This window comes from Notolabrus celidotus, chromosome 4, assembly GCF_009762535.1.
Source record: "Notolabrus celidotus isolate fNotCel1 chromosome 4, fNotCel1.pri, whole genome shotgun sequence".
NCBI lineage: Eukaryota > Metazoa > Chordata > Actinopteri > Labriformes > Labridae > Notolabrus > Notolabrus celidotus.
Window position 1 is genome coordinate 27,053,432 of NC_048275.1, and position 15,309 is coordinate 27,068,740.

At 41.0% G+C, this 15,309-nt stretch overlaps 1 protein-coding gene across 4 annotated transcripts in view; it reads left to right on the forward strand.

Moving 5' to 3' along the window:
* Nucleotides 1-15,309, forward strand: part of dntt (deoxynucleotidyltransferase, terminal) — a 140,561-nt gene that overhangs the window by 70,572 nt on the left and 54,680 nt on the right. For all 4 annotated transcript variants that reach the window (XM_034681132.1, XM_034681131.1, XM_034681130.1 and 1 more), the window contains 2 exons: nt 660-761; nt 14,412-14,582. In XM_034681132.1, the coding sequence (XP_034537023.1) occupies nt 660-761; nt 14,412-14,582 (273 nt within the window). The remainder of the gene's footprint in view (nt 1-659; nt 762-14,411; nt 14,583-15,309) is intronic.

Below are 15,309 nucleotides of genomic sequence, written 5' to 3' on the forward strand. Positions count from 1 at the left end.
CTCCTGGCAGAGAATAAATGATGAACATTTTGTGAAGCTCTGACTGATTGATTCAGCCCTGCAGTGTGAGAGGTAGCAGCTCCTTTCATTATCTTTTTGAGACACTCCTGTTACGTTTGCAGCCTCAGTCCCAGTCAACACGGTGTGGTGATAATCTCTTCCTCTTTCTCCTCTCCCTCCCCTCTCTGTATCATCCTCCCACACAATCCAGGGGTAATTTTATGGACACAGTGTTCCCTTTTGTGATGTCTAATTGTCTGCGAGAATATTAATATTACATTGGTAATCCTTTTGACACATACATTACAAATGGGGAACCATTTCTTCGTAGAATGAAAAGGCAATTTACAGGAGGCAAATTGGATGATGGCAGGCAGATTTGTAATGCCACGGGTTAGGTGGCGTAATGGATTTGGATGCCACCAGACTGTGAGATGAGTGTCATTAGCCTGTTGCCCTGGAGACACACAGTCATAAAAATAACTTCTCTGAGGCAAAACGCTACATTTTTATGTAATTCAATTTGAACTCTTGGCTCTGTACTTGCATGGAATACAGCCTCACACATTTACACATTTAGCCTGTCAACAATTTACAAGAGCTCAGAAATTAAGGCGATAACTAAACATGAACAATGTGTGTGTTGTTTTTGTACACAGGACACACCAACAGAAGCTTCCAAACCTACTGCTAAGGTCGCCGTTTCCCAATACGCCTGCCAGAGAAGGACAACTATAGAAAACAACAACAAGACTTTAACAGTAAGACAGTTTCTCACACACCTGCACTTCTACGCCCTCGAGGCTGTCGCTCTGTCTTTTCCGTGTAAAACGCCCCCTAATCTGTTCTGCTCTAATTGGATGGCTGGCTTGCTTCACTCACCAGCACTCTGACACAACTCTCCTCGAAATACATTAACCTGCAAATGAGCAGCATCTGCAGCTGGCGGAGCAACAGCTGACATGCCTACGATCCCTGGCTCTGTGGGGCTGGCATGGACACGCCCTGAGGCGCCACGCACTACGCCAAGATGGGCGACGAACGTGATACTCCTCACAAGCAATGATGGATGTGTCCCTCTGCCATCTGCTGGGCAGTGCTGCAGGGAGGTGGATAGAGAAGGTTAGATGAGGAAGGGACCCTCAGGATTTGAATGGGGAAGTGGTTTGTCGGCTGAGTGGCTCAGGTGTGCCTGCAGGTACAGAGGGAATAAACAAAAAAATAGATAATAGGGACAAGCAGTGGCAGTCTATAGTTAATACATATACAAACACTAATCCTAAGAGCAGTGCAGAAAAAACAATACTTTGATTAAAAAAATAAGTATTGTTTATCAGGCAACAAAATTCTTTGCTTCTCCATTTTTTGTCAAATTAAACTGACCTTAATATATTTGGATCTCTCCTTAGGAAAATGAAAAACAGTAGAGGTGCTGGAGGACATAGTCCAGTGCTATTTCTTTGATAAATTAAGAATATAAAAGTAATCTAGACATTATAAAATATATGAGTAATCGTGTTTCTGTGTACAAGAAGAGCAAGAGGTCAGTGTGACCCAAAACTTTGACCTCTAAGCTCTTGTCAGTTTATCCTAAAATACAGGCCCTCAGGAATTCTGCCTTGCTTTGAACTCATTTGTGGATAGAAGCCAGCCAGTGTGAATAAAAATCCCTAAAAAACATGCCGTGATGTGGATGGCCAAAGAAGACATTTTTTTTCTCTGCCTACATCAGTGAAGAAACATATGGGAAATTTTTCCCTGTGTTAACTTCTCATCACAAAGTTTCAGATGTATCATCCAAATACTTTGTGTTCTTAAAGATGTAAAATTCCCTATCCCACTGAGCACTAAAAGTCTGTGGTTTGACCAAATTTCACTGAAAAATCACTCGTCAAATATCAATCCATTACGTCAGCATCTAGGGTTCTTTTCACCTTTGTAGCCAGAGCTATACAGCCCAAGTTCCAACACAAGCACAGTATTCCCCATCCAGACACAGTCACAGTCACCCAGAGGCTTTAAGGACGGCTATAAAAAATTTGCTTTGAAGAAATACCATCACCATAACCATTTGCCACCTTCACCCCGTAAAGAAAATAGTTATTCAAACTTTAAATCACAAATGTTTTCACCCTGTATTTCACCGGTCAAATATTAATTAATTTGCCAAGCTGTAATGCATCAGTGATTTTGGGAGCATCACACTCCCCGGCATAGGAATGAATGATGGTTATTGAGTCTTTGGCACCTTAGCAAATAAAAAAAAAGCATTTTTCTTGTAGCTTTTTGGGACTGCTGTGACTTCAAGGAACATTAACCGGAACAAGACAATACATGAAAAAGCACATCAATCAAGGAGTACTCTGAGGAGAGTTGTTGTCTTGATGCCATAGTTTGCTCAGAGATGTTTAATATCCCGGTGAAGTGACTAGCAAACCTGTGTGTATGTGTGTGTGTGTGTGTGTTTGTGTGGGAGTGTAGAGACCCGCTGATGAGTTTCTGTAAGACCTATTAAGCACAGCTTAGTGAGGGCCTGTGAGGCGTCTGTTTCATAATGACTTTTTAGCTCCCGGTGACGGTAAACCTACATAATAGATGCACACACGTGTACAGGGACTCACCCACATGTGCCGGAATGTATGCATCATCCACACAGACAGACGCATACAGATGTGCACACAATCAAACACACATATATGCAAGTCTCACCTGGGGAGGGGCTGTGGTTCACTTTCTTATCCCTGGTTTCTTTCCACAGCATTAACTCCATAATTAGCAATCCTACTCAATTTCCCTATCCCCATGATTAACTCATTATCCCCTACATACAGCCACATCAGAGAAGACTTTCCGATTAGAGAAAGGTTGTTCAAGAAAGCCACAGGTAAAACCTTCCCCTGAGGCACATGAAATGCAATTACTTTAAACATTTAAGTTTGATATGAAGGAAAAAATAAAGTGCTGCCTTGCCCTTTGAGTGTAAACCAGGGGAAATGTGCAACAGTAAACCATTGGACACAGGATATGATCGACTGAAGTGTAGCAGTGCTAATGAGGGGCAAGTTATTGATCCTCGATGGTAAAGCTATCCTTGATCCGTCCCGCTGTCTGCCTGATTGCGAGGCACAATAATGATGTAAAGAAGGCGCTCTGAAGTGTGTTTTCCTGTGTGAGTGTATGTTTGTGTTTATGAGAATGATTCTGTACTGATACATATGTACGATTGCAGCAAATTAAACAGCTGATCAAACAAAAAGTAATTCTTTCAAACCGTTATTTTTGAAAATAAGTTTGTTGTTAAGATTTGTCTGTTGTCTGTAGGAAATGCTTCAAGGCATGCTCACTGGCCTCGGCTTTTTGTGTCATGCTGATAAGTAATGCATGTCACAGTGTTGAAAAGTGGCCAGGTATGGATTCTCTTTGCCCCTTCATTAATGCTGTCAATAACATGCTTGAAAAGTTAATTGTTACTCATTAGCAAATCAGAGGTCAGCTGACAGGATCATAGTGATGAGCAGTGTGAAGAGAAGCCTGCCTAATCTGCACTGTGTTTAAAAAGGCGATGTAGCACCTTTGTTTCTGAAGTCAGGCAATGCCCCAAACCTGCATTCTCTCTGATGGTGTTGAAGTTAAATAACGGCAGTAAAATAGATGGTAATACAGGGTATGCTTTAAGGCCTGGCTAGCCTGCTATTATTGACTCAATAGTGCAAGATGGAACCAAAATGGTCTTGTTCATTGTTTGGTTGTCCAGACTGTGAAACAATGTTGCATTACTAGTGTCCAGGATAGAACTTGAGCAGCTATGACTTGGACTTGAACTTGAATATTGTCTGCATTTGGACTCAGGAGATGGAGTTTATTACATTTTTTTATTAACCCTTTATTCATTCAATGAGATTAAATATCTCTTTTTCTGTAGTGTGCTGGCCAAGACAGGCAGCAGCATGGTTCAAGTTTCTGACAATGAGCAGTCATACATTCAAACACAATACAACATATATGACTATTATACATTAAAATACATTAGCATCAAAATTACTAGGACTGCTAATACACTTACTTTTAGAAAGCTACTAGCCAACAGTACTAATAATTAATTAGTAATGATTAATAACCTTCAGTTGCAGATACTTTTGAGCACATTAGACACCTGCAGTGATCCCATCAGAAATGATGAGCTCATCCGTTAAGAGAGGTGTGTGTGTGTGTGTGTATTTACACAGATGACTTTGGTGACTCGGACCTGACTTAGACTTGGACACTGGGAACATATGGATTATACCTTGGCTGCCCACCAAAGTATATCCTCCACCCACTCCAGCATTTTTCTTCTATGATAGCCAATATAAGAAAGCCACCTGTTTTTTAAGACTACTGGAAGACCTATTTTAGCTGTTTTCATTTACTCCTGTGGCCTCTACAATCTTGCTGCCTCCAAAATAAGAGCACTTTTGTAATCAAAGAGAGTATAAAGTCAGCTAAGCGTTAGACTGTAAATAAAGTACAATAAATGCCTCACAAAGAACAGTTTCATCTCTTTGATCTCTAAAGCTTGAAGTTAAACTGGTTTTCTTCCAACCCCTAAAATCATGAATCCTGTAGTGTGGCACTTTCAGTGTATTATTGCATCCTTACTCTGAAGAGTATGAGCTCTATTTCATGCAAGTATATTTTTTATTAAAGCCTCATTTTGCAAGTCAAAACTGGCATCTCTATTTCTCCGCTAGTAATCTTTAATTTCCGAATCAGATTGCTTACCGTGTTATATACAACACATTTCACACACAGGACTGCGTATCATAACTGGATGTCACCATTACGTGTGAGGACTTCTGTTCTGAAAACTGTAGTTAGCATAACTCCTCAAGCCAACTTGATTTGTTTAGTTAAAAGTGATCATTTATAAATTAAAAGCGTGCTCTAGAGGAGAGAAGAACAAATGCTAAGCTAAAGTAAGCCCAAGCTGAGAAAATAATCCTAGACAAAATTCTAGCTCCAGATTTCTCAAATGAACAGTGGACAAACAAAGAAATGTGAACAGTGTTGCCAGATGGGAAATGTATAATTATCGTATCAGAGACTCAAAGTCATATTATTTTGGGAGAAATTATCGTGCTGCCGCCATAACCAAACCAACAAGCTTACTGTTGTGTGATATAGTCACTCTGTGTTTTATAGTGTCCTACAGGCACTCACAGCTTTGTGGCTTCTGTACAGAATGGTCATTCACCGCCCCACATCAGCAGTTTTGATCAGTAGCCAGTGTTGCTAACTCCTCCGTGAAGAAATTAGCTATTGGCTGTCCTAAAAGTCGCTAGAAGTCGCTAAATGACGTCATCTCTTAATTTGCATAACTTGAATTGTAATGTATGTTGTAGGAGAGACGAGTAACGTTGAGGGAGAGACAAAAGAGATTAAAAACACCCTCACTCTGTTTATAACCACACTGATACATTAACAGTCTGGATGCAGAGGGGTGAACGCCTCCTGCTCTGAATGCAGCCTGGAAAGGACTCAGAGCAGCATCCACTGCTTGTTGAGTAGAGTAAGAACGATACATGTTTTCACGTCTGTCTCCAAAAGCCTCCACCAGAAAAAGTTGCTAGATTTGTTACTAGTCGCTTTTTTGAAAAAGAGTCGCTAGAGGGGTCTACAAAACCGCTGAGTTGGCAACACTGACAGCAGCTCCAACTCATTTGTGTTACACTAATGTGTCCGGGCTGAGCTCTCATGGAAGAGCATCATGATTGGCTCTTAAATCATACTTGTTCTTAGACAAACGTCACTCGTATCTCACGTCTCAACCAGCTACGATTGGCTGGAAACGTCGAGTGGTAAAAGATGCCTTTAGGGTTCACAATAAAATGTCTGACAGACTGTGGCAGGCCGATTGCAATCACATGTTCACAAAATGGTCAAATTATCGTGCATTTTGTCTTTTTTGGGATTATTGATTGTACATCGTACAGAGGGCCAAATTATCGTACGAATACGATAATTATTGTACATCTGGCAACACTGAATGTGAAGGAGAATCAGGTCGAAAACAACTGTTTGATAAAATGAAACTAGAATGAGGGTTAAAGGCAAAAAAACAGCAACTAAAATAGAAATAAAATAGATGTATGATAAGTAAGTTAAGCTAAAGTAAAGTAGTATTTGATACTAAAAGTAATTGGACATAACTTTAATGAAAATTATATTTTAAATGATAGAAAAGGATATGTAATATTGAACATATGATAAGGAATCATGGATCAGCAATATTCAAATGGTCCTTAATATTTAACATAAACAATGTGAGTTAGTTGATGTTTTTAGATTGTTGTGTCAGAGCTGGATATTTCAGCACCACTCAATCTTGGTGCCAGTTTGCCAAATAAAACAGATACATTTCCCCTCCATTAAAACCAGACTTATTTCACCAACAGAGCCGGTGACTTTGACAGTGATGCATTGTATGAAGCAAACAGCAGGAGGTATTGAATGCTGTAAATGTGACTGTATATGCACTGCTGTGTTTGTGAATTAAACTGCATTGGACAGACAGAGAAGGTGTCAGGGAAACATCCTGTGTTGATGTCAGGAAGGAGGGGAGCAGAGGAGCATCCGGGGCCAGCAGGGTGTGCAGGTGAGGGAGGAGGAAGTGGGTGATGCAGAGAGGTGTCAGGATCAGGAAGAGAGGATGAGCATCATCTCAGCAACAGCACCCCAGTGAGGTGTCAATCACGCTCTGGCAGCAAGCCTCCCTTCATTCCACAGCCACGCACTATTGATTTATTCATCCCTGCTCCTTCTTTATCACTCACAGTCTCTGCCTCACACTCTTTCACTCCTCTATCACTTCCCCCTGCCCTTCTCTATGTCTAACAACCCCTCACACCCTGTTCTTACCGTGCTCTATCTCACTCTTGTCGTGTCTTGCTGTGACTGAGAAATTCACACCCTTTCTGTGAGTACAGACACAAGTGGAACCAACACCCTGTTTTTTGTTTTATCTGCTTCACCATGAGTCTGCTGCTGTCATAATTTCACCATAAGCCTGACGTACGCTAACACAAAAATTGACATTTGTGTCGGGCTGATTGACAGGCAGCATCGAATGCCTTTTCTCTGATGGCAACACACAAAAAATACATGTGCAGACCAACATCTGAATGTACAGACTGCAAGAATAATGAGGGTAAAGAGTAAGTGGGAAACAGAGGGAGAGAGAGGACTGTACACAGTGAAAGCAGGTTTTCTTCAACTAAAAATGTACAAGTGGTCCAGTAGAAAGCCAGCAGGCTTACTACAGGTTGTAATGCCTTGAGGCCATATTAACCAAACAAACTACATTCACTAAAAACACTTTTGATACAGAGGTTCAAATTGTATTCTAAGTAACCATCAGATTGATTTGATCGTATCTATTAATCATTTGGAATCCCAAAATATATTGATTTTGCCCTGGTTTGAGTCAAAATCTTATCAGGTACATACTAAAAATTCTTGTTACTTTCCTGAGCTGGTCTTTGTAACAATAATCCATTCTTCAAAGTTAACTTTAAATGAACATCAAGGAAAAAAGGTGACATCTAATTGGTTACTTATTATGTGAGAGAAAATAAATCCACCTCCGAGCTGTTATTCATGTAAAACTCTTCTCTGCAGGATCTAAAACCTCCTTTTAGGGTTTTCTTTCTGCACACGCAGTGAGGTGGGCTGCTGTGTGAACATGACTCACAGGCATGTCCGTGATTTTCGATGGTGGGGGGTAAATCGGCATGTTATATCAACGTCCCTGCACACCAAGTCCCCATAACAATCTTAATTCCTCATTAATTAGATGAAGGCATATACAGGGTGGCTCTCTGAGCCTGCGGTGCCGACTACATGCAGCTGCTAAGACAACTTGACAGCTGACAGAGTGACTGTGGAGAGTGTGTGTCTGTGTGTAAGGTCTAAATCCAGTTTACTACAGGTGAGATATCTATAATTGGATGTTCTGCTTCAGTGTGATTTTTTTTAACAAGAAATAATGCAATTATTTTAGTGCATTATTACCAAGAGAATATCTGATTTAAAACAAAACATCATCATTGTGGGAAATTGGCTTTTTGCTCCCTGCAATGTGGATTATTTTAGCCCACTTGGGGGCAGCACATTAAGCTATAAACACAGCATTGAAGGAGCTGACATGACAATCATTGATGGTAGTGATGGTTGACTACTGACCTATAGTTAGCTTAAGAATGGCAATAGGCTCACATTATTCACCTTCTCCATCCAATTCAGCATCAGCAGAGGAGCTATGTGTAGCAAAACTCATAGGACTCAAAAATATCAAGCATGTAAAACCAGGGGTCAATTGGCTAACATTAGTTGGGGTCTTGAGGCCAGTTTCCCACAATGCGAAGTGCGACCAGTACACATGGCGTAGTTGGAAAAGGAGGGTATTACATAATGACTATGGTCAAGCCCTGTAATGGTGTGTGCTTTGGCCCAATTTACAATGAAGGTGAAAAGATGCAAAATACTTTATGACACCACACATTCTTTTTATAAGGACAACCTTGAAAATGTTAATATGAAAGTCCTCAGACTCGTGACTCTGGCTGGTGGTGCACATTAGTGAGCAGCATTACTGTTTGGGTCAGACTTTTTAAAATTAGTTAACTTGTGTGGCACAAATGGACCTGTCTGCAATGGTTGACAGCCTATCTTCTGTGCAGGTGCTGCGGGTAGTTTCTCAACCAAGGAGCCAAGCTGACCTGTGGGTATCTTACTTAGTATTGACAGGTACCTCATACAACCCCACTTCATAATAACACAGGTTCAGGTTAATGGCTGATCCATTTTGTTTCTTTAGACTTCTTTCATTTTAAGGATTTCTCAAGCTGCTATTATCAAGTTATTGTATCGTTTAAAATGTATCATGATCGTACTTTTTGCCATATCATCCAGTCTTAGTGCAACCTTTGCTTCATGTAATTAGGAAGCCAGAAAACCCAAACAAGTAAAGCTGAAATAACACACACACATGTACACAAAGTACTTGTAACACACACCCTGCATACTGAACACTTGCACAACACTAGCCTGCCCTACCACCTATCCAATTACAAGCTCGCTTCTCCGATTTGTCTCATGCTGTGAACTGAGCCAGTCTCTCTCTCTCTCTCTCTCTCTCTCTCTCTCTCTCTCTCTCTCTCTCTCTCGCTCTCTCGCTCTCTCTGTTTGCTGGGATATAAAGAGTTGTTCCTCTCCATGTGCTGTGGTAAACGGGTCAGTGCGTCTCCTGGGTGAGCTGGACTAACAGTCTGCTGCTCACTGACCTGCGGTTGCATGTCTGCACCGGACTGCGGGTGGTGCACTGACCTCAGATCACGGGTTGGCTGGAGGAGAACAAACGGAGGCATAAAAACACAAGGCTGTCCGGACCTCTGGTCACACTGAGCTGCAAGAAGTCCAGGTCCTGGATTTAGAATGGCTCTGCTTTAGTTCCTGTAGGGCTGTTCTTTCTCACAGGCTGGTTCATTCAGCTGTATGGTATTCACTATTGCCCCCCTAAACTTCTCTGATTTATTCATGACATAAAGGTCAATGTAGAAGCATGCAAGAGTTAGCATTAAAAGAGCTGGGCCAAATGTCACAAGTTATTAAGATCCTTTTGCTATTCAAGTTTTCAGTGAAATCACTACTCTCTTAGTGGCTCTCATAAAGGTTCACTTTTCAAAATTTTGATTAATAATGATGGGTCAAATGATTCTCTTTAAAATGAAAGAGTCCTTGGCAGGTGTCGACCCCTGTGAGAATCAAACACTGTTACTGTTAATTAAACTACGGTGTCTTCTTCAGTACTCGGCACAAGATCAGCCGCAGTACTAAAATACTGAAATTTGGATTTATCTTTAAAATGTGTTTTTTATTTAGACAGACTGACCTTTAGTTGAAGACATTACTTTGTTAATAACTGCAATCACCCAACAAGACCAGCTTAAACTCCTCGTTGATCTTGATCTCGATCTCTCTTGATCATTTTAAAGTTAAATAGGGAGTTATCTTTGTAAAAGAATAACTGGTTTAAGATACTAAGATACTTAGTGTTAGTGTTATTATCTTTGGACAAAAAAGAAGACAAAATGCCCTGCTATCAAACAAAAAACAGACCTTGTGCTATAATAACCCTTCTTGAGGTAGTTGGTCAAACCATGACTCCAGCAAATACTCATTCCTTTTTGTAAATGAACATTTGTTGTTGTTACAGGTTTTATTGGATTTTTATATTACCTCTTTTTGTGTTCTGAATGTGGTTTTCATATAAGCCATATGCAGGTTTCCAACACGCCTGCTATAGTGCTGTTATTTTCTTTCTTGCTGCATATTTCTGTGTGAAACCAATAACGTAACCTAAACTAAGCTATGCCTACAAACACTGTCAAAGTGCTCTGGTCTAATTGTTTGTTAGTTCAGAAAAACTAAAAGGAAGACATTCCCAATTTACTCCTTTGCGCCGTTACCATCAGCTGCAACATCATACAGTCTGTGAGACACACAAACATCATGATCTGGGAGTGACTAACAACCCAGAGTGTTAACCAAAACCCTAAATCTGTTTGACTGTCAATATAACTCTGTGTGTCAACCTCCTCAGTCTCTCTGACTCCACAGATATATCAATGGTTGCAGTTTTTTTAAGAGAAAATGTCGCCATCTGTTGTTCTGCCAGAACTGCTGGGAATAATCTGTGGCTAGCTGTTGTTGTTGTGCGAGTTAATGTTCAAATAGCTAGCGTGGACAAATAAAGTGAACATTCAGTTCATCAGCCAGCATCCACACAGAGTGGATCAGCAGTGTCAGCAGCCAGTGAAGTGGGGGCATTCATTTCAGGTTAGTGAATGTGCTTGAAGCAGAGAAGGCGAAATGATTGTTTATAAGTGATCGCTCACTAGTGATAGCCATAGTTAGCTTCCCCACTGTGTATCTCCATTAAGCTTTTTTGAGAATGCCGCTGACTATTTTTCAACAGTCCCAGAGGGAGAGAGCTACACCCAGTGTCTTAGAGAGGAAGGAGCCAGGGGAGTAACAATGCCAACCCATACTTGATACACTATCTAAAGCTAACCTAGAACTAAAGCTACCAGCTATCTTAATCTGGAAAAATCTAAAAACCAATGCACTGCCAGAAAACGCTCACACAGAACAATCCAACTACTGATGTACTCAAATATTGGGATAACGACCCAAATTGACCAATGACACTACTAAATACCTATATACAGAGGTTTTCAGCCAAGATAAGCGGTGTAGCAGTTTATTTTCTCTGTAATGACAAATGACTAGTCAAAATATCAGCTGTGAAAAGCACTATTGGAAAATACTGGGAGGAGGAGATGCAAATGTAATCATTTAGCACACGCAATGTGATTTATCAAACCTGAAACAGATAGCGGGCAGTGTTTTTGCCGCTATATTTAGCATGTTTGAAAGGCAGTTGTAAACTGGCACAGCATTACACAAAAAAGGCTGCGATCACTGTAAAGCTCATCATAACGTCGCTTTACAACATGCCTGCAACAGCCGGGCTTACAAGGATTACTACATTTTTTACACACGGTTATGTCATTTTGAAGTCAATCAAACAGACATGAAGTCTAACAAACCAAGAGAACAACAAAAACATTAGGCTACTTGGCCCCTGATAATAAAGCAACACAAATTCAAAGCAGTTCAGCACCCTGGATAGCGGCCGCATCATACTGACACACACTTTAACTATTTCAACCAATGAGAGCACAGTAGGCCACTGTATCAACAGCTATAAAGTTTAATAAAATTGGCACAGCGGCCCACATGTTTACATACAAACCAAAAATCAATATGAGGAATACTCGGCCTACTCACCACTGTTTGGACGAGCCTTAAGCTCTGCAGAGTTGTCCACGATGTGCTGTATGTCCATTTTCTTTGCTCTGTCATTCTCAAAACATGGCAAGTCCACTCAGTCTCTCTTGTCCCACCGTGCTCCTCAAGGGGTTTGTAATTAGTTTTAAATTGGAGAATGACCGCTCAGAAGTTGCAACCGTGACGGGAAGAGCCAAAAATAAAGGGAGGACGGTGCAAACCTCACTGAATGCAGAAGTTACTGATGTGTGGTTGACAATGAGCATTTTTTCCAGATCCGCAACAGACTTTTGCTTTGATATCTGGTCCCTGAAAGAGGTTCTCAGAGAAAGCAGCTGGGGGCGATGTCCCGACTGTAGTGCTCACTAAGCAGTCAGGCAGCTTGGTGTAACTCCTCATCTCGTGCTTGCAGCAGTGTGTTGGGGTGAATTGCCTGGAACATGTTCACAGTTCCATTTAAGCTGGTGAATCTTTGGGACATTTGCTGGATGATGATATCAAGACAGGCATTTAAAATGTTCACCCGAAAGTTGCTCTTTGCGTCAGTGAGGCGACTGTCTTCATCAAAGTGACGCCTAACTTTTCTGGCCCTGGTTGTTTCAAACTGTATTTGACTTCCCAATTTAGTAGCTAGAGCAAGAGTGGCTGACTTAGCCTCATCAAATTGCTCTCTAAACTCCATCTATGTCACTTTCCATGGTAACAGCCGGTAGCACGCACATCTTAAACCTAATTTAATTTTGGTCTTCTTTAAAAGAAAAAAGAAAACTAGTGGGTAGAAAATATTTTTATTGGAGGCAGCATAGAGTGTAATAACACTCCAAATTCAGACATTTTAAAGAAAAAAAGGCAGTGCAATTATCACATTTCCCTCATTTGAAGAAGCGCCCAACTCAAAACGTGTGGGGGGTTTGGCAGGAAAAAGACTCAGAGGACTTTTATACAATAAAACATTTTGCAGTGTTTTGTGTAATTGTATCAAGTCCTGGCAAACAGTTTGGGTTAATTTTAGGTTGCAGAACAGTGCTGCAGCTTTTCTGATCATTTAATGTTAATGTCTTTTTAACAACAGAATGAACCAGAGGCAGTACCGTCTTTCAGAAAATTGCTCCTTCTTGTTTCAATTAAAAGTTCTCAGGAAAGTGATGCCCATTAGAAATAATGAAGCTCTCATGTTATTAGGCACAAAGAAAAACCACCTGCAGCTCTTCTTTCCACACTGCAGCATCCCTGTCTACCTCACAGACAGCAGTCTCATCTGAGATGTCTTGTCACAGCCCACACATGAATATTACCTTTTAGGCCAATGAAAGGCTGACCTGACGATCCAGCTCTCCTGTGTTGACATGTTTTTCTCCTCTCAGTTCCACATCAGTAGCTCAGCACTTCAGCTGCAGCACAAACCGTGAAGTGGTCTAGCTGACCACGATGCCAAATCTTCAGCTGCGTGCCAACATGAGGTGTGACATGAAAGTTGGTTTGAAGGTTTTCTTTTTTCTCATGCTAACTCTGAAAAATTGAATATTTGGCAACTGGAAACAGTGACAGACATGCTGTATTGACACACGCATTGTGAAATAGTCACTGTTACATCAAGTCTAAGAAAATATCATGATTTCAACCAAGAGAAAATACAAGTTTTGAAAGTTAAAGACTCAATAAAAGCCAAAGCTAACACCACAAACAAAACTGTGCACTGTCTTGGGCGGAGGAGTCACTAAAAAAAGGTCAGGGAACAGAGGGCAGGATTATTACTTTTATACTACTACTACTAAAATATGGTATTCTCTCTGCTTGACAAACTTGATTTTTGAATCATCCAAAGCATTGTTTCCTGCATAAATTGTTATTTTCTAGAAGTAAAACAAACATTACCAGATACTGATATATGACTGATGGATCCATGTGGTCCTCTCATCAATACACATAAGTCTCAAAATCCAAAAAGTGATCTGAGAGGCACTTTAAGTCACTCTTCAGGGCTGAAGGAGGCCATGGGGTCATCAGCTGGATTGTTATCAAAACATTGACTAAAGCAGTTCTAAAAGACACAAAACTTAGAGATTATATTTTGAGGATTGTGCTCTGCCTTTCATTATTCCTTGATGTGTTCTGCAGCCTGTTTGAGCAAGTTTCCTTTGTGAAGGGACTGTATGGCCACCTCTCCCATGGGAGTCTGTTGTGAACACGTGGAATATGACAGGCTCCTGTCTGGTGTTCACTGGCCTCTCATGTCTCTGCCCGGTCATCCAGAAGGAAACGTACATGCAACTTGTCCCCCTGAACAGGGACAGAGACGGAGCATGCACAGAGCTGTTTCATGACGGGTCACTGCACTCTCCACATATGGATGCACACCACACACTTCTCAACTTGCTTATTTCCTTGATTTTCTGGTTTTGCGTTAACTGATAAATGCCTGTATTACAAATACTTTATAGCCATCAATATCTGTTTCTCCTACATTTTCTGTTTACCTACATTCCTCTCCCTCACCTGTCCTTGTCCCTGTGTCCCTGCAGGATGCTTTTGAAGTGCTGGCAGAGAGCTATGAGCTGAACGAGTTTGAGGGTCCATGTCTGGCCTTCAGAAGAGCTGCCTCTGTCCTAAAGAGCTTGCCCTGGGCGGTGCAGAGCCTGGGGGCCACTCAGGACCTGCCCTGCCTGGGAGAACACACCAAGGCAGTGCTGAAGGTAAGACCCAGAGTCTGAGCGCAGAGTTCACTCAGAGTCCAGCTGGAAGCAAATGCATCAGTATAAACTATTGTCATGAGAAACCATGATAAACAGAGGACTGCAGACTTTTCTTGCATGAAATTACTAAATTCTTCATGAGGTCTGTCAGGCTTTGTTTTTGTTTTGTTTTGTTCTCTGGCTTTACAGACAGGGATAGTTCTTATACCAAGCCTGTGTGTTCAAACAGTACATTTAGAAGTACACTAATATGGATTACTTACTAAGCATGTATTTTTCAGCTCTCTTGAACTATATTTTCATCCTTCTGATAAATGGTGTGGATTCTGAATCTGCCCTAAAGAGAGAACATTAGAAGTTTAAAACGGCTGGATCATACATTAGAAGTCAACAATATTGCCGAAATCTGAAGATCTAGGTTCCCCCTGGTTTGTCAGTTTACTACGTCAAAGGCTCCATGGCAGAGTAAGAAAGAATAAGGATGGACATGTGCAGAAACTTTCAAAATAGTGCATCCTAAGAAACATCCTCTGATTCAGAAATGTCTTGAAATACTGTTGTTACCAATTCCCACTTGTGACAGCAAACATAGCTCTCTGGATTTGTGGACATGAGCTCACAGTTTCCACACCTGCATCACCAGGTAACTTTAGATCTCTCCTGCTCTTCAGGTAGTTCAGAGGTTTCTCTCCTCACTCCTCCTGCTCATAAAGGCATTCTCTTGTGT